General features: G+C 37.1%; 1 protein-coding gene across 1 annotated transcript in view; it reads left to right on the top strand.

The window, feature by feature from the left end:
• Nucleotides 1-2,092: 2,092 nt before the first annotated feature.
• The window catches only part of LOC103797457 (neuropilin and tolloid-like protein 1), a gene marked incomplete at its 5' end in the record, with an annotated part of 29,114 nt that continues 9,288 nt past the window's right edge, over nucleotides 2,093-21,918 (top strand). The window contains 3 exons of the mRNA XM_009069674.1: nucleotides 2,093-2,134; nucleotides 2,248-2,375; nucleotides 13,893-14,121. Of these exons, the coding sequence (XP_009067922.1) occupies nucleotides 2,093-2,134; nucleotides 2,248-2,375; nucleotides 13,893-14,121 (399 nt within the window). The remainder of the gene's footprint in view (nucleotides 2,135-2,247; nucleotides 2,376-13,892; nucleotides 14,122-21,918) is intronic.

Below are 21,918 nucleotides of genomic sequence, written 5' to 3'. Positions count from 1 at the left end.
AAATGTTCTGACTCAGCCAGACTGATAATAACAATTTGATTGAATTACATACAGAAGAGCTACTAAAGCATAATCTATTTAATGGTAGACTATTTAAAAAGCAAACATTTGCTGGGTAAATATACTTAAATATGTTTGAATTTTAAGCATCTCTGATAATACCTTATTTACAGATTTTGTTTTTATTATAATAATATTGATATGCTAGTAATGTTCAATGAAGTGTATCACTTCAGGTGTCAGATTTTATTTCACTGTCACTCTTGAAATGTTGAAAAAGATTATTTTTCTAAACTGAGCAAGATCTACCACATTTCTAGAACTTTAACAGATTGCGCACTTCTCTGTGTATTATTACCAATGTTACAGAATTGTTACATGAGAACAGACTTTCAGATTTGTTTTGTGGTTCAAATTGCATGGTCTATATTACACTTCAGCCTGGATTCTTGCTACTAGCATTGCTTTATATGGAAACTTCATATGGGGAAAATCCTGACAGGACTTTTTTCTCCATGTTTCCTTCTCTGTACTTTACTAATGTCATGGAGTGTTTTCAGTAAATCAGAGTGATCCTTGCAAGCTCAGTAAAAGGAATGCAACAGTTATGTGAGATAAATTTGGGTCTTAACTTGAACCAGAATTCAAAGGTTTCCTTTAAGTGTCTTGGTTTCAGCACCAGATACCAACATCTGAGTAAATTAACTGAAATACATGATTACATTTAGTGTCATAGGTTGTCATATCTATCTATGTCTGATCTATAAACCTGCTTAACAATTAATGCTAATTGTCTACTCAGTTATATTTGCTGTTTCCTAAGTTCATGGGTATTTACTCATGATTTATATTGTGTAACTGTAAAAGACAGCTGGGAAGAACAACAACAGTTTGGTTATAGAGGGACAATGTAAAAAGTGATTTTCCAACTCCAGTTTTTGTAGCCAGCACATTTTGACTATTCAGGTTAAAATGGCTGTTCTTGCTTATAAAGCATTAGATTTTTTTCATTCTGTTGTTTTGCCATGATTCCTACTGTCCTGATTCAACTAAGGCTAGAGGGAGACAGCAGTTTTGGTGGAGGGTTGGTTGTAGTTTTTGGAGGTTTATCCATTTGATACATCTCCTACTTCCAAACTTTCTCCTCATTGTTTTATTTCTAGTTCTTTCTACAGTGACCCAATTCTGAAACAAGAAGATAAATTCCAGAGTAGATGAAGAAAACAGTGCATCAAATTCTTTTTAGGTAGAAAAGCAATGCAAGTAATAAAAATTTACCAGTCAAGACCAATCTATTTTAAGAAATCATGCATTGAAATGCCTTAATCTCTTTCACATTTCACTGTTTTGGACAGTATCTTCAAACTGGGACAAATTTTATGAAATGATGATTTGTCTGTGAATAGTTGTCTCTTGAAGTATAGGTCTAAGACCAAACTCATTTCATCTATGTGTTACACCTGCCTATAAAACTGATACAAACCCTCTCAGAGAGTACATCTAATCATATTTATCTGATGGAAAACAGCACATATATGAGACTTTTACCTCGTTAGTACAAAGTCTTCCATGGTGAATCCTTAAGGTATTTTTTTCCCAATAAGACCGAATGGACGCTACTGACAAAGAAAGTGTCTTCTCTTTGTCAGTAGGGATGGCAGAGTATTCATGAACAGAATGAAGTTTAGATTTCTCTAGTTAAGTTGAGTGTTATACTGCAAAATGCAAAATAGGCAAAAGCATTCTGAATGGATCTGTAAATATATCCTCTTTCATTAGGCTGATGTATTAAAATATCATGTGGTTAGCTGTGTGATGTTCTCGGTTGCTAGTATATGCAAAAATATTTTTGAACTCACTTCTGAAAGGCAGAGGAAAGCAGGATTTCATAACAGAAAAAACCCAACTTGTTTTGACAGTATCAATAATTTCTGCATCAATAATTAGTGTGTTGCCATAGTTTTGAAACATTTCTCATTTCCAAGAAATATATGTGCATTTACATCACTGAAGTGCATGTTCAAATTTTAGCACATTGACATTATAACCCAGATATTGAACAAAACTAATTTTCTTTTTCTCTGTTTTTAAGATCCAGATTTTAAGGACCTTGGCATTTTGAAACCATTGCCAGGTTGGTATGTTGGTTTTGGGTTTTTTCTTAACTTGGAGGCCTTTATACTCTGCTGTAGAAAATATTTTTGTTCGCTGCTCAGGTTTCATTTTTTCTGATATTTTGTTATTCAGTTTGTGAGTTTGAGATGGGAGGACCTGAAGGAATTGTGGAATCTGTACAAATTGTCAAAGAAGGAAAAGCTTCTGAAACTGAAGCAGTAGACTGTAAATGGTACATCCGAGCACCACCCCGATCCAAGGTCAGTCTTTCATCCACTTGCTGATTTGCCATTTAATTTAAGAAATTGACTTTTCTAATATATTGTGCATTTCTTAGTGCAGTCAGATCTCGTTTAATAACTTTACAGCTTGATCTGTAAACTATTTTTTTCCTTCTGCCATACAAGGGTAATTTGTCATCTCAGCCAAAATAACCACCTTTCTCTATAAATGATGATGTGGCAGTGTTAATGTGCTTTTTGTGCCATAACTAATTTTCTTAAATTCAACTTTAATTTTGCTCATATTTTTAAAGAATCAATGTATTTTCTTAAGTGGGAAGTAATCTTATCATTTTAATTTTCAATGTATTTCAAATACCTAATGTAGAGGCTACTAAGGGAACACTGCTGGCTCCCTAAGGTCATCATTGTTTCTCATCTGGGAACTGTGAAAGTGGACCTAAGGTAAATTCATGTTCCTCTGTATGAAACCTTTAGTTCCTTTGGTTTAGAGCCACAGACAAAGAGATAGTGTTCTCATTTCTTTCCCACCACAGTCAGCAAGCAATGTCTTTGTAAGAAACATGAGAGGGCTGCTGTGAATTTAACACTGCTTTTCTTGGATTCTGTTTGATTTCCTCTCCTATCTGTATCTTATCAGTTATTATATGCATTAATTGTTGCTGAATACACTACCACTTCTCCCCTTTGCAATTGGCACAGCTTTTTGCCTCCCACCTACTTTCATTCACTGTGTTAAAGAGCCTCCACAGTATACTTTTTCTAGCTGTCTTTTATTGGACAGGAAAGGTTTTACAAGGTAGAATTTATATATCCACTAATCTCTGCCATCCTTAAACAGATAAGGGGGTTTTTGTATAATCTCAGAGAGCACTGTACTAAATATCTAACTGTTTCATCATCAGTATAACACATAGATGAATGCTTAGAGTTCTTCTCAGCAATGGTTTCCAGAAGAGAAAAAGTCATTAGTATCAGCATTTTTCTGTTGGGAAAGTTTAGGAGAAGAGTTGGCTCATAAAGACTACAGATAAATTATTTCCAGAATATGCTTTAATCTCATATATTTTTTTACTTTTGGATAAATTCAATATTGATAGAGGTTTTCAATTAAGTAGATGAGTTTCCCACTTTGCTGCACTAAATAGCAATATGAGATGACTGGACTGATGAATGATTATTCTACGTGTTATATAAAATTTATATTCATTATGTGCAACCACCAGTATTGATACAAGTTTGGGGATGAACAGATTGAGAGCAGCCCTGCTGAGGACTTGGAGGTGCTGGTGAATGAGAGGTTGGACATGAGCCAGCAATGTGCGCTTGTAGTCCAAAAAGCCAACCGTATCCTGGGCTGCGTCAAAAGCAGTGCGGCCAGCAGGTTGAGGGATGTGATTCTGCCCTCTAATCTGCTCTTGTGAGATCCCACCTGAAGTACTGCATCCAGCTCTGGGGTGCCAGGCACAGGAAGGACATGGACCAGTTGGAGCAGGTCCAGAGGAGGGCCACAAAAATGATGAGAGGAATAGATAACTCTCCAATGAGGAAAGGCTGAGAGAGTTGGTGTTAATTCAGTCCAGAGGAGAGAAGGCTTCAGGGAAACCTTATAGCAGCCTTCCAGTACTTAAAAAGGACCTAGAAGAGAAATGGGAACAAGTGTTTTAGCAGGACCTGTAACAATAGGACAAAAAGTAATGGTTTTAAACTAAGAGAGGGCAGATTTAGACTAGCTATGAGGAAGAAATTTTTTACAATGAGGCTGGTGAAATACTGGAACAAGTTGCCCAGACAGTTGATGACCCATCCCTGGCAACAGTCAAGGTCAGGTTGGACAGTGCTCTGAGGAACTGGATCTAGTTGAAGATGTCCTTGATTGTGGCAAGGGGGTTGGACTAGATGACCTTCATAGATCCCTTCCAACTCAAATTATTCTATGATATAATCAGGTATTGATAGAAAGAAAACAGGTAAACACAAAATTAAAATTGTGCTTATTAGAATCAGCACAATTAAATAAGCCAATGAAAATTTTTCTGTAGTCTTAATTCAAGTTTATGATTATTTGGTCAGATAATGTCATTGTGATGTTCTTACTTGGCCTAACTCTAAAGTTCTACATGATTCAAAGTCCTGCTAGAAATCCCATATTTACTTAACTGTAGTATTTATCTACACTTCAGTCCTGATATAAAATTACAAACTGGGTAGCTGCATAACCATAAATACAATGTGTAACAGAAGAATGCCACACCACCACTGTTACTAGAGGATTAAGGATTAAAGTTCATTAATTTTTCATAAACTTCCATGCTTCAATTTAGTTGTGTTGCATTTCAAGGAGCGTGTACTAGCCAAAGGGCATCTGGAAGGGAGAACAACAAGAGAATTTTAGAAAAACTGAGGTAATACTCTATGTTATTTAATGTCATCAAGAAGATTTTGTGAAGGAGCATGATAAAATATCAGAAAAGGCTTTTACCAAGAAGATTTTGTGAAGGAGCATGATATAACATCAGAAAAGGCTTTTAAAAAGAGGAAGGAATGCTCTGATGTCCAGGTCTGTAGGATAACCCATGGTCCTGCACTCTGAAAGAAAGTTTCAGATACTACAGAAGAAAATGTCAAACATCAGGGAGGGGATTATGAATGATTGTTTGAGGAAGTTTGTTCAGCTAGCATTGCTGGTGGTCTTAAAGTGCAGGTTAGGTTGCAACCTATGAAAAATGAGAGAAACATTAATAATCCTACCTTTAGGCAGAGGGCTATACTGAGTCATCTCTTGATGGATCTTGCTGATCCCATGTTACAGAATTATCTGGATAGAGACATTGTGCAATATAAAAGCTTATAAATCAGTGTTTCTTAACATGTAGAGTTGAAAGCTTTCACAGCAAGCTAGGGAAAAAAGAGTTTTCAAGCCTAGATCCATCTTTGTGGGATAAGTCTCATTTAACAGTTGAACTTTCTTAGTGTGATTTTCAAACAGATGCATACATATATATATTTAATACACACAAGTATATACATGTATAGATGCCCATGCATACATGGTTATGGATTCACCATAATAGGACAGGTTGAAATATTTTCAGATATTAAGGAATGAATAAGTGAATAAATTCTAAAGAAACTTGTAAGAAGTAAGATTTATGGTAACATTGTATATGAGTCTGATTCAATTGAACTGGATTTTATTGTCCATATTTTACAGTCATCTTCTTTTGTGCTTATGCAACCTTGAACTAATGACATATTCAGTACAATTATTTAGTGACATCATTCTAATTTATGTCAGCTTGAACCTATGAAATCAGGCTCTCCTTCTAAGGACAGTGAGAACTCAGCAGACATCTTTAAATCCACATGTTCCTGTACTCTGGGCTGCACAGTTTGTTACTGGGAATTATGCCTAAAAGGCCAGAGTTTCTCAGACAGAGTTTCTGTTGGATCTTTGCATCTTTAGTTTCTTAATTAAACCATGCCAGACTGTGGGTTGTTTGCAATTTCATTTGGCTTAGGCTCATCCAATCTAAACTGTCTGCAGAAGCAAGATGCAAGTCCTTCCCTTGGTTTCCAATTCTAGATTCAAGCCAAGTCTGAGCTCAACATATGAGCAATGAGATCAGCCAGGCAGTATGAACTTTAGATCTCTAAGCCTGAGCTTCAAACTGACAGTCTGGAATGGGACAGAGAGTGGCAGATTTCTTGCACACAGTTAAAATAGAGCCACTGAATACCTTATATTAAAAAAAAACCAAAACAGAAAACAACAGCAACAACAACAAAAACAAACCCCCAGAAAAAAACCAACCTGAAAAAAACCCACAACAGCAACAACAACAAAAACAAACCCCAAAAAAACAACCAACCTGAAAAAAACCCAGAACTGAAAGCACATGCAGATCTGAAATTTTCTGTAAGTGTAGAAGACAGCAGAAGGCAGTTCAAACACAACTTCAATCTATATGCAGACCTGGAGTCCTATACTGTAAAGTGACTGGTTGAAAAGCATGTCTTTCTTGTAACCACTCAAAGTCAGTTCCTGCTGCTAAGATAGCTGTGAATTTGAAGTTCAGTAATACTGGGGGTTATGCACTTCGTGTAGAAGGTGACTTCAAACAGTAATCAGAGCAAGAATGGAAAATTAAGAAGAGAGCTGCTGACTGAATGTGCCAACTCAGCCAGAAGAATAAAGTTCTGAAGGAATCTCCCCGTGCAAAAACTCTTCACTGTATAACAAAGTCCAAAGGAGGAAGTGCATAAACTTATTGCACTGGGATTTGAAAAACTTCAGAGATATCATTGGCTACAGCAGTGCATAAGCAAAGAATCTGTACTTAGGAATATAAAATAAGAAAATGAAATTAATTATAGCATTTTATTACTTTATGTTAAGGGACAGGATAATATCAACATGTGTTTTTTCTATATTGGAGTTTGACAAGGTCCCTCAGGGAAGGCAGAATGCATGTTTGTGCTCAAGGAGTACTCCCTTTGGTGGATAACTTTCCCGGTAAGATAGCATTGTGTCATGGTTGTTCTTTGAGAAGTTCTGTAGAAAAAAAAGACCAAAAAAAGGCAAGAGAATTTGACATAAGAGTAATAAAACATTTACAAAGATGATGTTCTGATGCTGGGAAAAAAAAACAATAAGCAGAGCTATTATAAGCACTATTATCAGAAGCTCTGGGTAGCTCAGGGAAGAGCATCAAAACTACAGATAGACAAGAATTAGTTTGAATCTAGTCTAGTGGAAATCATTTATTCAGGAGGAATAAGCAAGAAGCACATTTAGACAGAGCAAATAGCAAGGGTACTCTCCATATTTACATAATTAGAAATAAAATGAAGTTACAAGCTAGTTAGGCAAAGTGATGCCTAATTCTCTTGCCCCACCTGAGTATGCTACTGGGCAATGAACATATCTTTATAGGTTATAGGATGCAAGATTTAACACAAAAGATTGAGAAAAACAAAAGTATCAATTAACAAGTATCTAATTTTGACATATTATTGCATTATCCTTAACCCTGAGCTGCCTATGAATGATAATAGTTGTTTTAAGCAGAGGCATTGGGAAGCATTGGGAGGGGGATGCACAGCACATGGGAGAGGGCCAGGGGGAGGGTGGCCACAGGGCCAGGACATAACTGATGAGGAGAGTTGGGCAGACCTAGCCATGGTGGCTGCGGAGTAGTGGTGGCTGGACTTGCCTGGGGCAACAGGGACAGCCCAAGTGCAAACCAGACAGCAGCTTGGCAATGCCCGAGGGTGCATCAGTGAAGCACAAGGCTGGGCATGGGCCAAAAGCTCCAGTGGGACCAAGACATTCACCTATTTACAAGGTATAGGTACTGCTACCTCGTAGAGGATAAAAATCACTTGTCACTGTTGTCATGGTGGACCTTGTATCCATGCGCTGAACAAATAGAGATGACACTGTTGGTTCCAGGTGCCTGACTTCCTATTGAATGTAGTCTGGAGAGAGACTGGGTTGTTGTGCATGCATTTCCTAGATAGTTAGTTGAAGCAAATATGCAGTGAAGAAAATTGCAAGTCTGTTTAAAACAATCTGACTAAACCAAAACATTTTCTGTTCTCCTGTGTCAAGTGAAAACTTGTGCTCTTAGATGAGACCTGAAAGAATGTGAAGAGCAGTGAGGAAGTGAACTGCTGTGAGACCTGCAGTTTAAGCTGCTAGCACTAGCAGTCTACCATATCCCTAATTTTTTGAGGCTTCTTAATCGGGTGTAGAAGAGAAGCTTTAAGTAGAGCACTAAAGTTTAATAGGAATCATTTGAGTGGTGATTTCTAAAATGTTACATAAAAATGAAATTTAGTGTCTTAATAGCCTAACAGACACAGACACTTACAGGCTTCAGACAAGCTCCATCTCTAAAGAAACTTTGAAGTACATAACATACAGATAATGCCAATTGTATTATGAATTCAAAAATGCCCAACACATGTATGTGACATCCTTGGAACAAAGTGAACAAATTATGTTTAAACAAGTAGTTTATCTATGTTAAACTATTAAAATCATGTATTTGAAACAGTTTTCTTAGGTGAAGGTGCAAGTCAAATACATGTGTAGAATCATGTATGTAGAATCTCTGCTAGCAGGCATGTTAGATCAGATGTCAGAGTGACAAAAATCCCATTTTTAAGTTACCATAAATCTATTCCATTCAGGTATAGAAATATAAGCAACCTCAGCATCCCCAAACCAAATAGTTATTAGAAAATGTGGCAAAAAAAATGATACTGATGAAAGTAATAAAATATCTGCCAAAGAGTACAGCAGAATCAGGATTTGATCTACAGTTTTCCGTGTTAAAAAGCAGAACAGCACCAAGGAACTGTAAAGGTTGTCACTTTGTGAGCATTTTGCTACTGCATGAGAGAAAAATGAGGATGACTTGACAGTTAAAATAAATGTCAGCTATTGGGCAGCCACAGAAGTCTGAAGAAACAAATAGGACAAAGCAAAGAAATACAAAGAGCTTTGCTTGTTCAGGAAAAAGGTATTTTGATGTCTGAGCCTTGGCTGTGACTCACAGGGTCTTAGAAGTACCATATAGGGCTGTCACCTTCAACAGACAGTATTCTCCAAGCCCCAGCAGAGAGAAAAATACGAGTCTGTTTCCAAACTATGGTCCCAGACTGTATAAAATACCCCACCCCAAACCAAACAAACAAAACTCCAAACATGCGTTGTTAACACTTTTGGGTTGAAGTAATGTTGACAGAAAAAAAGTTTAGGATCCGAGAAAGAGGACAGGCCACTTCAGAAGACAAATTCAAGCATCGCTAGTAATATGCCTTGCAGGAGATTAATCAGTGTTGCACAATCTGCTTTAAAAAAAACTCGGCTTCCCAGGCCTAAATACTGGAGGTATCATCCTGAAAGTCCTTTGTTAATCACATAGAGCTGTAAAAGATGCACAATAAAGCAGGTGCTGTAACTGATCACTGAGCATCACGTAGGATGATTTAACCCAGCTCTGTGCTTACAAGAGAATTGACTGAACCCAGAATCTGAATAGGCAAAATCTGGACCTTATACCTGGATGAAGAAAAGGTTTTTCTCTTGTGTCTAAATTATTTTTGGCAGCTGAACGATGGCTTTTTATTTGTTTGGTTTGGTTTTAGGGGACTGAGTGTCTGTGCACATATATTAAGTCTGATATGCTGGGATATGCTTTGAAGCTTTTCCTGACTGGCCTGATCAATCATGTTGTCAGCCCTAACCTTCAGTGATTGATTAAAGAGAAGAACTCATCAAAACTTATGCACTATGAAGAGATTATAATCTGACAATTTTTCTGAGGTGATATATTATTCATAGTCTATAATCACTTTGGTTGTGTTTTCTAATATATGCAGTCAGAGATTTCTGTTGTTTTTCAAATTTAAATTAAAAAAATAGTAAAACTTACCCAGCATTTCCCTTTTTGATTATTATCATTATGATACTATGAACCTTAAAGGTAACATGACAATTACTTAAAATATAATGCAACCCAGGGTAAACTATATATGCCACAGCTGCAGTGAGACTTTATCAGTTTTGTTGCTAATGACATTGGCATTTTCAGTGACACCTCAAAACTCAGAAAATCTAGTATTTGAGCAGCCCACTCTTCTAAGTGATGTGGAATTGATGATTTGAGGAAAGTGTCTTACTAAAACTTTGCAAAAAATATTAAAGAAGTTATGGCAGTTATACTCCTTCTTTCAAATAAGATGTTCTCTTCATCAAGAATGGCCTAATTATGCTAATGTCAGTATCTATAGAAATGTTCATTCCATAAGCTCCTGTCGGCATCAGTGAAAAATGTGTAATGAAAGCAGATGGTGGTGTTAAGAGTTTGTGACCTCCTCTTTTGTTCATTTGTTTTCTTTCAGGAGAACAAAGTTTCTTATCTGCTGCTGGTAGACATTATGACTGAGATCTCTGTAAAGGCAATAACCAGAAATATTGATAATTTTTCTCTCACTTTCTGCTGAATTTCTTTTAGTGAGATCCACATACCAGTAAAAGTAATGAGAATAGTTCCTCTGGTTTCACAAAGCTATGTATGGGGAACTTTCTGCATTAGATAACAGTTTGTCATATAATCAGTTTTATTCTTTCCCTGGGGAACTCAATTTATTAGTCATTTTCTTCTGCCAGTGTGGGTCTTACAGTCAGTGACAGGAACAATGGCAAATATATAGTAATAAAACCATAAAAGTTGGCAGAGGCGTGCAGATGCAATTAAATTATTCCAGCTTTTTAAAATAAAATCTGATCCAATATCAGGTTGTCAGTTTGTGCAATCAGTTTCCAGTTTTTAAAAATGCACTGCAGTCTTGATCCAAAGGTCTGATCCAGAGAAGCAAATGGAAAGGTACCCACTGATTTCAATGAGTGTTGTATCAAGTCCTCATTACTTTATATAAAATTCTGGGAGTAGTCATCTCTAAAGAGGATTATGAGAATGAAACTCAGAATATCAGGAATTTATTTTCTCTAATTTATGAAAGCACACCATTGGAGAAGGTGGCACCTTTCTTCTGAAGGATAAACATAGATTTTTAAGTTAAATATTTCCTTCCAGTGGCTCTAGTATCTATCAAGTCGATATATGTTACGATGTTAGCTGAATTTCTCACACAGAGAAAAGACCTGGTATGACTGACAACAGAATTCAGGCTTAGGAAGAACCAAAAGTGTTGGCTTCTTCCCTGAAAGACTCAAAGCAAAATGCTAAGTTATAATTCTCTTGATTCCTTCTCAGCATTTATAGCTGCTAGTCTAAGAAATATTTTACTATTTTATAAGCCTAGTGTGCTGCCAGAAACTAGAGAATGTCAGATGATAGAAATAAGATTTTGGCTGTACTGTTATATGAACAGTATTTTTGAACAGATCAGGAATAATTGATGAATGCTGGAAATTGCTGTGAGAGCTGGTATTTTGTAACCACAGTAAGAATCAGCACACATTTCTTGTGAGAATGAAAACTCATAAAAATTACACCTCAATAATGCAATGGGATACCCTGTACAAGATATATGTATGCTTATATATATATATATATACATACATACATACATACATGCATACATACATACATACACTTGTACATATAAATGTATATACACAAGACAGCAGGGTAGAAACAGAGAACATATGAACAAACATGAGAGGTCTCTCATCCAGTAGGTAAAGTATAGCTTTACTATTGTTCTGCAGTTAGACTAAGATGATTTTTTTTCTGGAGTAAATAAGACCTTTCCCGAAAAGTGGAATAGGTAAAAATCTGATATGTGTATCTGTATGGTCTGGCTTCTGTTTTTCTCTATGAGACATTTATATGACAGACTTTGTTTTCTGGTAAACAGTCATGTGTATACAATATTGCATACAATCAGCTGCAGGAGGGTTTTATTGCAGTATCTGTGACAAAGCTGGCAAGCACTGAAGAGCCCATCTGAAGCAGAGAGGGACTATAGGCTGTCTCAGCAGTGTCACAGGAGAGCCTGGGTGCCAGGGCTGCACAGTGCCTATTATACACTTTCTTTGAGCAGGAACAACTGGTCTCTAGGACACAGAATCAGCTTTCTGGTGTGTCCAAGCTATGAACAGTTGCTGAATGTGGATATCATGGCTCTGCCTCTTCCCATACATCCCTCCCTCATGTGCAGTCTCTCTCTGTCAGGACACTAGTATGTATCATTCCACTGCTGGGGTGAAGCAACTATTAAATGAAGTGATAAACACTATAAAAAGTATTCCTTAATATAAGGTATTTCTGTTTGAATATTTCTTTATGCATTGCTGTCAACTTTTCCATTTTGTAGAGAGTAACATGAGCAGCTTCCTTAATTTATAGCACGTAAAACCTAGGATACATGTTTGAAGTAGAATTCATTTAACTGGTATTTAACTGGAATATGTTCCTCTGAGTTCTTCTGAAGGATAGGAATGACAGAACTTAAGTAAGGGATACTGTAAGAAATAACACACTAGAAAAAAGGTGAGGCAAACAAAATGAAACTTAGTATACCAAATTTCATATGCTAGTAAAATTTTTTCTACAGATACTCTTTTCAGAGAGACCAGTTGCAAAGCATAACAAGGAATGAACATGTACCATAATGTGCTGCCTGAAAAGGCTCATGAAAACGCCTGAGCTAATTTATTAAACAATGTCCCACTGCTTAATAGCATGCAATTCTTCAACCATAAGACCTTTATTATATTAATGAGGTGAAATGGTGAGTCCTGTTGCAACTGTTTATGTACTTTATGTAAATTCAGAGAATCTTATTAAGCAATTGTTATGTGCATGTAAAAAATATCCAAAGTCAATACAATTTTTTGGAAAGAAGCATATCTGATGTCTAACAAAGTGGAATTCCTTTTCCAGTTATTTTTCCAAGTGAAGATGCATAAGGCTGTATGCCGGATATGTTTACTGTCTTTTTATACTATTTCTGCCCTAATTCACCTTTCTGTACCGTTATCCTGAAGTCTCCTGGGTACCCTTGGCAGTTTGATTATATATCATGTATCTATGGAAAATGTTTCTTGTCTTCTCTGTTACTGGAATACTTGGCGCTGCTTGTAATATCAATTGCTTTTGTCTTCTCTGTTACTGGAATACTTGGTGCTTCTTGTAATATCAATTGCTCTTAAAATTAGTGGGTTTCCCTATGAAATATCAAACAATATCAAATATCCCTTGAATATCAAACAATAGCCTTTTTGCCTCACCCCTTCTTCTTTTTGGGTAGATTTAGAGTCTTTGCAAAGGGCAATATATCTACTATTATTTTATGAGACAACTTAGCTTGTATGCAACAGAGCTTTCCTAAAAATCTTTCTAGGTTTCTAGCAATTTTCACAAAACACCCTGTATTTCAGCCCTATTAAATTATGAAGATATATACCATAACACTTTGTTTACGAGAGCCAAGATGGTGGCCCAATCACTTAAGGAAACATAAAAGGATTAAGGATTGAGTTCTGCCTGGCTCTCAGATTCTCACTTCCTGAATTAGTGTAGCAGAGACATATCATAAAGATGACATGTATTGACTCTAGGGAGGGAGCAGCAATGATTTGCCTTATTATTTTCCATGTCAGTCATTTAATAGAGCAATATTGCACCAAGCAGTGAAAGAAGAAATTTCTATCTTGCATGTCCTTCAGCCTGAAGAACTGTTGTACATACTTCTGAAAGACAGGTATATATTTGGAAATTGGGATCTTATTGCGAATAAGAACACAAAAATATCTAGATCTTCTGATAGATTCTACTTTGAAGCAAGAGAATATAGTAGGAAGTACAAACAGTGCTGTTTACATATTAATGCCCTTCTAAGGAAGTGCTCTATGGATCACAAGCTCCAGAATAATTATTTTGATGGTGGTGTTGTGTACTCTTTCTCCTACAAGGTAGAGCAAATTTGCTTGACTTTTTTCAGTCTTTCTCAATTGTCTGTACATGTTGCCTTTGTTGTTTGGTTGATTCATAGATCTACTTGCGATTCTTGGACTACGAGATGCAGAATTCCAATGAATGCAAAAGGAATTTTGTGGCTGTCTATGACGGAAGCAGCTCCGTGGAGGATTTGAAAGCAAAGTTTTGCAGCACTGTTGCTAATGATGTTATGCTGCGGACAGGTCTTGGTGTAATCCGCATGTGGGCAGATGAAGGCAGTCGAAGCAGCCGATTCCAGATGCTCTTCACATCTTTCCAAGAACGTAAGACCCTAATCAATGCATCTGCCTTTCAGTTTGTTAAATGATACAAGTCCAAAAATCTGTTAATATTTTCTTCATGCAGAGTAGTTCCTGAAGAATGTTGCCAAACAAGCTGTGTAAATATTCAGAACAATTTTGATTCCAAGCATTTGTAGTGTGTAATAATTTGTAATGCAGTAGATAGAGCACAGGATTCAGAGACAGGAAAGGAGGTACAAGTAGTCACAACTTGTCCAGTCATATAATTGTGACTTTTGTCTGCTCTTCAAGCTACCAGGGTGCTGTGTCTTTGCTTATCCTTACACGACATGGAAAATAATACAGCTTTGAAGGTTTTTATCAAGTTTGATCCTTTTCTATGAATTTGATTTTTTAGATCTCATTATGATATGCATTTAAAAAATAACTTATGATTATTTTATCACAGTTAGTGGGTGTGTGCATATATCAATAAATATCTATGTCAGATATTGTTAAGCAAAGAATTTAATGTGGAGTTTTTTTGTAGTAATGAAAGCTTTCTAAAAGCATTGCATATTTCAGTTAATATTCTTTTTATGAGCTTTACTTGCATTTATCTGTTTATATGAATTGTGGACTCAAATAATAAGCAAAACAGCCTTTGAAAGAAATAGAAAGTAGTTCTAGCCAGTTTAAGAAAACAAACAATCAAACCAACTACAAAAATCCTCAGCAAAATCCAGTAATTTCATCACTGAAAATGATTGACACAGGCAATCCCTGTGAAAGATATCAATTTGTTTTCTTTCAGGAAAATAATAGATATTTGTTCTCTTGAGAAAAATATATATGCATTTGTTTTCACATGCTGATTCATGTTAATTTTTAATGTATTTTTTGATTTGTGCATCACATGTCTGACAGAAAGATTTCTGTGCGGTTGTCAGTGAGTGAAGGCTCAATCCTACCAAACACACTCTTCATCTGTATTCTGTGTGTGTGTACCCTGCAACGAGGCAACCAGACTCTGTTGAGAACAGCCTCCGTAATTCCTTAATTATGGCTCTGATTAAAAATTTCTGACAGTCTACAAGCCTGAAACTGCATACGCCACTGTACTCTTGCACTTGCGGCCTTAGGGTGGATTATATTTTAGTTGCCTGTAAATCAAGCTAGGGTCTAAAAGATATTGAGAACCCTCAGCTGAGATGATACTGCCCTTTTCTCATTTCTGCAACTGGAGATGCCTTGAATATTCAAGATCTGATTCATTTTTTCACAAGGCATCTTGATCTGTTACCTTAGAAACAACTGCATAGACACTGGAGGTTCACAGCATATAAAGAACTGAAGAGTGAAGCACAATGATGACTAACTTGAAATGAAGGTTTCAATAAGCGTGCATTTACAAAGCTTTCATATTTTAAAGGAAAATAAGGAAAAATGTGGGCTGTTTTCTTCTAATACAGTATTCCTAATACATATTCCTGACATCCTACATCCTATGAGCTACTCCATTCTTGTAAGCAGATGATAGTTTATACTGTATGGTATTCTGACTGCGAAATTCAAAAGACTAATGTGATGTTTTTTTCCGTAAATTTACTCTGAACAGTCATTGCTCATTAAAGCTGAAAATTTATTAAGGGCTAAATTGTACTTTGAAATATGTTTACACAGCCTGGTCATGAATAGTAGAAGAAACTGCATCTGTGATTTTAGTGCTGGAAATTGACTTTAAAGATTTAAAGGTGATGCAGATGGTACTGTCTGTGTCACGTCAGTTGCCTATAAGTGCTGCCCTATGCCACATACTGGTGCTGGCTGTCAGGAGTCAGCTAGAGCAGATGTTGGTGAGACACACTGTGAGACACAGCTCATAGCATGTAAACTGCAGCGTCTTTCAGCAGCGTGTGGGAATAATTAGATCATGTGCATGAAAGAGAAGGAATGTCAGACCTCATTCAGGGAGATGTGCATCAGGGAACAGACACCTGTGTCTCTACTCAGGGACAAAGAAAGATAAAAAATTCTATTTTGTTCATCTGGAGCTAAGAAAGGTATAAAATAGAAGATTACATTTATGTTGCTGTTATGTGCATGGAAGAGTGACAAACTAGAATTCCTGTATTTACTATTCCTGTGCGAATGACTAGGAGGTGTTGTGATCAGTTGCTCCCCAAGTTCCCCTCCTTAGTGTGGAGTTAAGCTGTTGAGATTGTGAGCCTTCCCTTGCACAAGGCTCTGTGAACTGGAAGCGATATTTTGTGGAAACAGGCTACTTAGCCTGAGCAACATTTTCTATGTCTGTTCAGTGTTAATTCTTGTTATAGAGCCATTTCCTGGGGATTTGATATTTGTGTAGAGCACAGAAAACTTAGTGAGAGTTCTTATATTAATATTTTCATATGGTTTGATCAGTGTGCTCCAAATACATTTTAAACATGCATGTATTTTTGTTGGCATCTAAAAAGATGGACTTACAAGTTTCAAACCTCTAGCAGTGATGTTTCAGAGCAGCAGTGCTATAAATATGTCTGAAAGGAAAGGCATATAGTACAAAGACTTACTAAATTTCCTACTCCAGAATAAGAATTTATAGTGATACTTTATGATCAGCATTATTACCTGTTCCAACTGTCATTATGGTTTTTTTCTGCTTTCGTCCTCACCTTTTTAATCTTTGAGATACCTTGTCAGCATAATCCTATTTTTGTGTATGGTAGTCACCGGCTACAATAGATTTTAAATATCCGATACATTAGTTAAGAATCAGAAAAAGAAAAACAAGAAAGGTGGTGTCTTCAAGAGGTGTCTGTTCATCTGGCAAGAAGATTTGAAAAATGAGTCTTTGTTTTTTCACCCGCTGGCTAACTGTTCATTTCATTTTCCATGACTGTGAGAGTGATCTCCAGCCTGATTAATGACAGACAGGCTACACCTACAGCTTCTTCAAAGTGCTGCTCCTCAGCAGACACACCTACGCTTTAACCTAAAAGCAGATTCGTAGAACCAGGGCATGTGGGATAAAGCGAAAAACCCTCTGTATGCACAGCAGGCGAGATGTTCACTCTCTCACCTCTGACTGCTCTTAGCTGGCACTGCTTCCTTCTCTGCCCATAACCCTGCACCACAAACCCCAGACCAGAAAACCATTTCTTCTCTTATTTTACCTGCACCACAAACCCCAGACCAGAAAAACACCATTTCTTCTCTTATTTTGTTGTTCCTTTCAGCTCTCTGTCTGATTTTAAACCCCTGCCATATGTGACTTTCCTAATGGAGAACAAATTCCAACCTTTTTTATTTTTATTGACAAAACCCATATTTGAGTAGAAATCTGAGGCCATTTTTAGAAGAGTAGTGTGCAGCTTGATCAAGTAACAGCATTTAAGTCCTTGTTTTCAGGCTTGGAGGTGATTGCCCAGCATGGGCACTTCACTAATGGTGAAAAGGGACTGCAGGTATGCAGTGTTAAGGTCTGTGTTTATTGTGGTAGCGCTAAGGGAACTACCAAGAAAGGGAACAGCAAGCTGATAAGTGCAACACGTGAAGAGGAGGTTTCCCTATGCAAGGACTTTGGAATATAAACAGATCGCAGCTTTGCTGGTTTTGCTCTCTGCTTCCACACTATTCCAAACATTGGGATTGCCTCCTCACCAGTGAGCACTCATCTGTAATTTTCGTACCCTCTCTGCTATTTGTGTCTGTCTCTAGTGAAAAAGCCTGACTGGTTAAGCATCCCAATGACTCTCCGACCCTGAAAAAGTAACTGTTTGTGGTGCCTAGAGTGTATAAGCTGAACACGGATTGGAGCTTTCAGCATATGCTCTTTAGCTGCCATTATCTGGTGAGCTTGTATATAAAAAATCCCAATCTAAAAAAAATTGTGAAGCAATATGTGAGCATTTCTTAAAGACAAGATTATAAATGTGTATCTGGTATTAACTATCCACAAAAGTTGCATCTATCTTGAACAGAGCTGTCTGAAGATGACTGAGAAAGAACACTGAGCATTAAGCAATTTTATTTTCCAGATTCTGATAGTTGTATTTTAATAAGACCTTCTCTTTCAATTAGTGGCAAATGAAAAGATCATAATTTTTACTTTAGGTTGTGTAGCATCCAGTACTAAACCATCTTAAGAATTTTAATATAGCAAGTGAAAACAATCTCTCAGGATGACTGATGAATTTTCCTAGAAGAGGCTGAGAGAAAAATGTTTCCTCTGTTTTAAGAATGATTCAAGGAACATCTGAAGAATTTCATTTTTCTTTCTGTTGTGGAGGAAAGAATGCTCTCCTTTTCAGTAAGGAAAATTGCAAAATCCAAATGATCTGTACTTAACAAATTGGTGTGCAGAGCATGATGCAATGAACTGTCTTGAGTAGATGAGGAGTATGTGTGAAATGTCTGATGACTTTGGTATAAAATGTTTCTCACATCTAGCCATTGTTAACATTTCAGAATTTTCCTATTCACCCCGAGGAGAAAACAAGACCTCTCAAAAATATTATGACAAGAAGGGAAGGGGGGATGAGAGAGAAGCTTAAAAATAGCAAGTAGGGTAGGGCAGTCATCTAAGACTAGCAAGTCCTGGCCTGAAATCCCTGCCTTGAAACAGACCACGTTTGCATTTTCTATCCAAAGTATGCTGCAAGGCCCAACAAAATGATGCTCAATGCACAGAGATAATGTATTTTGTTATTAATGTCATAACAACACAATAGTCTAAAAATCATGAATAACGCATGGAATATTGAATTTCTGTGATGCTTCATGAACACTGTCATTTTAGAGTATAAATTGGAATGTATTACTTGTGATTATTTATTGTCTCAGTGAAAGCAGCATAATTATTTTTAAAATATAAATTTTGACAGCTTTTGTTTCATGTTGCTTTGTAAAAATGGCATATGGAAAAACTATAAATGCACTCTATGTTTCTCTGCTTTAGGGCTATTCAGGATTAAAATAATTTATGATCATTTTGCTTTAATGAATGACAAAGTATGGATTATGGGCACATGTGCATTTCCTAAACCTTCTATAGTAAGACAATATAGACCACTACATTGGTTCAGTTGTCACGAATTTTGAAATCAGTAGCCTTCAAATACCAATACAAGTTTTTTGAGTATTGTGATGGTAACCTTCCTGAAATATGTTTAATACAAAAATCTCCTAACTTGTACGAGAAACAAAATATACTTCCATGCCAGATAACAGAAATAGGCTTATTATTATAGTTGGGGTTTTTTTAAGTATAGGTTTCCTAAACCTGAAAAAGGCTGTGGGGTATCATGTCTGTTCCTGTTAACTCACTTGCTTATATATCAACTAGGAGAAGGGCACCATCTTGCGTTCAGTATAAATACTTGTTGCAAAGTTTAAAATGCTGCATTATAATGAATTCAGTAACTACAAAATTGGTTAGTATATTAATAGACAAGGTATTCTTCTACATAGAACACACATTCGTAAAAAGAAAATATCATTAAAAATAAAGTAGAATGAAAATGTTTGATTTTTTTTCATTTTGTATATATGGTTTTATATAAGCTACAATTTTATATTAAAATAATTCTTGGTTTAGATCCAAACTAGAAAAAGAACCTTTAGTAATATTTTTTAATTAGTGATTTCATTCAGATTATAGCATTTTCATGCTGTAAAAATCAAAGAATTTATCAGAGACTAAAATTTATTAAAATATATCAGGTTGAATTATATGTATATTTCTAATTTGCTCACTTGTCTTATGACCATTATGAATTGTTCATTGTGCTGAATATGCCATCTCACTTATTTCTAGGCCAGTACCTTGGCAGAACTTGACTCAAGGCAGCTTTGGGACACAGGAGAAATAATATAATTGTGTGTTCCCAGCTGTTGCTTTTCATCTAATTATGAAGTCTCTTTTTTCAGATAGTCACAGAAAGGTTGGAAGGGACTCCAGGATATGATCTAGTCCAATCCTCCTGCTCAAAGCAGGATCAGCTATAGCAGGTTGCTCAGGGTTGTGTCCAGTTGAGTTTTGGATATCTTCAGTGATGAAGACTCCACAACCTCTCTGTAAAACCAACTCCTGCACACTGTTTGACCAGCCTTAAAGTAAATGTTTGTTCTTTCATTTAAGGGAAATTTCCTGGGTTTCGTTTAGTGTTCATTGCTTCTTGTCTTGTCACTGGGTATTGCTAAGTTCCTGGCTATGTCTTCTTTACTCCCTGCCTTTGGGTATTTCTATGCATTGACAAGACCCTGCTTGAGCCTTCTCTTCCCCAGGCTAAACAGTCCTGGCTCTCTCAGCCTCTGTTCATACATCCAATATCTCAAGTCTTTAATGGTTTTCATGGCCTTTTGCTGGACTCACTGCCGTACATCTGTGTTGCTCTTGTGCTGAGGAGCCTAGAACTGGACACAACACTGGAGATGTGGCCTCACTAGTGCTGAATAGAGGCAAAGGAGCACACGCCTCAATCTGCTGGCAATTGTCTTTCCAATGCAGCCCACGTGCTGAATAGAGGCAAAGGAGCACACGTCTCAATCTGCTGACAATTGTCTTTCCAATGCAGCCCAGGATAGTGGTGGCCTTCTTTGCCACAAGGGCACATTGCTGGCTCCTGGTCAACTTACTGCATACCAGAACCTTTTCTGCAAACTAGCTCTCCAGACAGTCAGGCCCCAGTATGTACAGGTGCATGAAGTTATTCCTCCTCAGACTTGTCATTTCCTTTTGTTGATCTGCTTGAAGTTCCTTTTTCTCTAGCCTGTTGAGGCCTCAGTCAGCATGACTTTTCAGAGATAATCAAGAATGGCTTCACAAGGACATTAGCCAACTACTGGGGGCATTGCATCAGGACCCACGGACTTATGTCTGTTCAGTTTGTTTAAATATTCCCTAACCTGCTCTTTTTCCACTCAGGGTAAATATTCCTTGCTTCATGCATTCTCCTTCATCTCAAGTGCAAATCCCAGCAAAAATGATGGAGGAAAAGGTGGCATTCAGTACCTCAGCCTTTTCCATGTCCATTGTCACCAAGTCTCCTGCTCCATTCAGGGCACACTCACAATTTCCCTCATCTTACTTTGACAGCTGACATCCCTGTGGGAGTCCTTTCTGTTGCTCTTTAGAGCACTCACTGAATTCAACTCCAAGTGGACTTCAACCTTTCCACCTCTTGTATGTGTCCTTTCTATGTTTGAGTTTAGTCAAGAGATCTCTGTTCATCCATGCAGGCTAACTGCTGCCTTCCCTTGATTTTCTCTTTGTCCAGTTAGACAACTGTTGTGCTTGAAGGTCTTACAGAATCAACTAACCTTCCTTGAATCCTCATCTTTCCAGGACCACCTCCCGTGGCATTCTTCCACTCAGAGCCCTCAACAGTGAAATTTGCTCTTCTGAGGCCCAGAACTGTGATAGTTCTTTTTTGCCCTATTCCCTTCTTGCAGCATCCTGAACTCCACCATTTCATGCTCACTGCAGTCAGGGCTGCTCCTGACATTCACATCCTCAATTGGTTCTTGTTTATAAAAGTATGAGGCACAGCAGAGCTCCCATCATCAGCTCCTTGATTACCTGTGTCAGGGAGTTATCAATGCACTCTCGGAAATTCCTGGATTGCTCGTCACCTGTTGTGTTGCCCTCTATAGATATCAAGTGGTTAAAATCCCCATAAGGACCAGGGCCTGCGAACAAGAGGCTACGTCCAGTTGCCTGAAGAAGATTTTATTGATTTTTTGTCCCCGATCAAGTAGTTCAGACACCAACTACAATATTGGTAGCTGTGGGCTGACAGTAGGCTTTCCACTAATTGTAACGAAAACTTCTCACTG

This window comes from Acanthisitta chloris, unplaced genomic scaffold (genome assembly GCF_000695815.1).
Source record: "Acanthisitta chloris isolate BGI_N310 unplaced genomic scaffold, ASM69581v1 scaffold15942, whole genome shotgun sequence".
Lineage (NCBI taxonomy): Eukaryota > Metazoa > Chordata > Aves > Passeriformes > Acanthisittidae > Acanthisitta > Acanthisitta chloris.
This window is presented reverse-complemented; position numbering and strand designations above follow the sequence as displayed.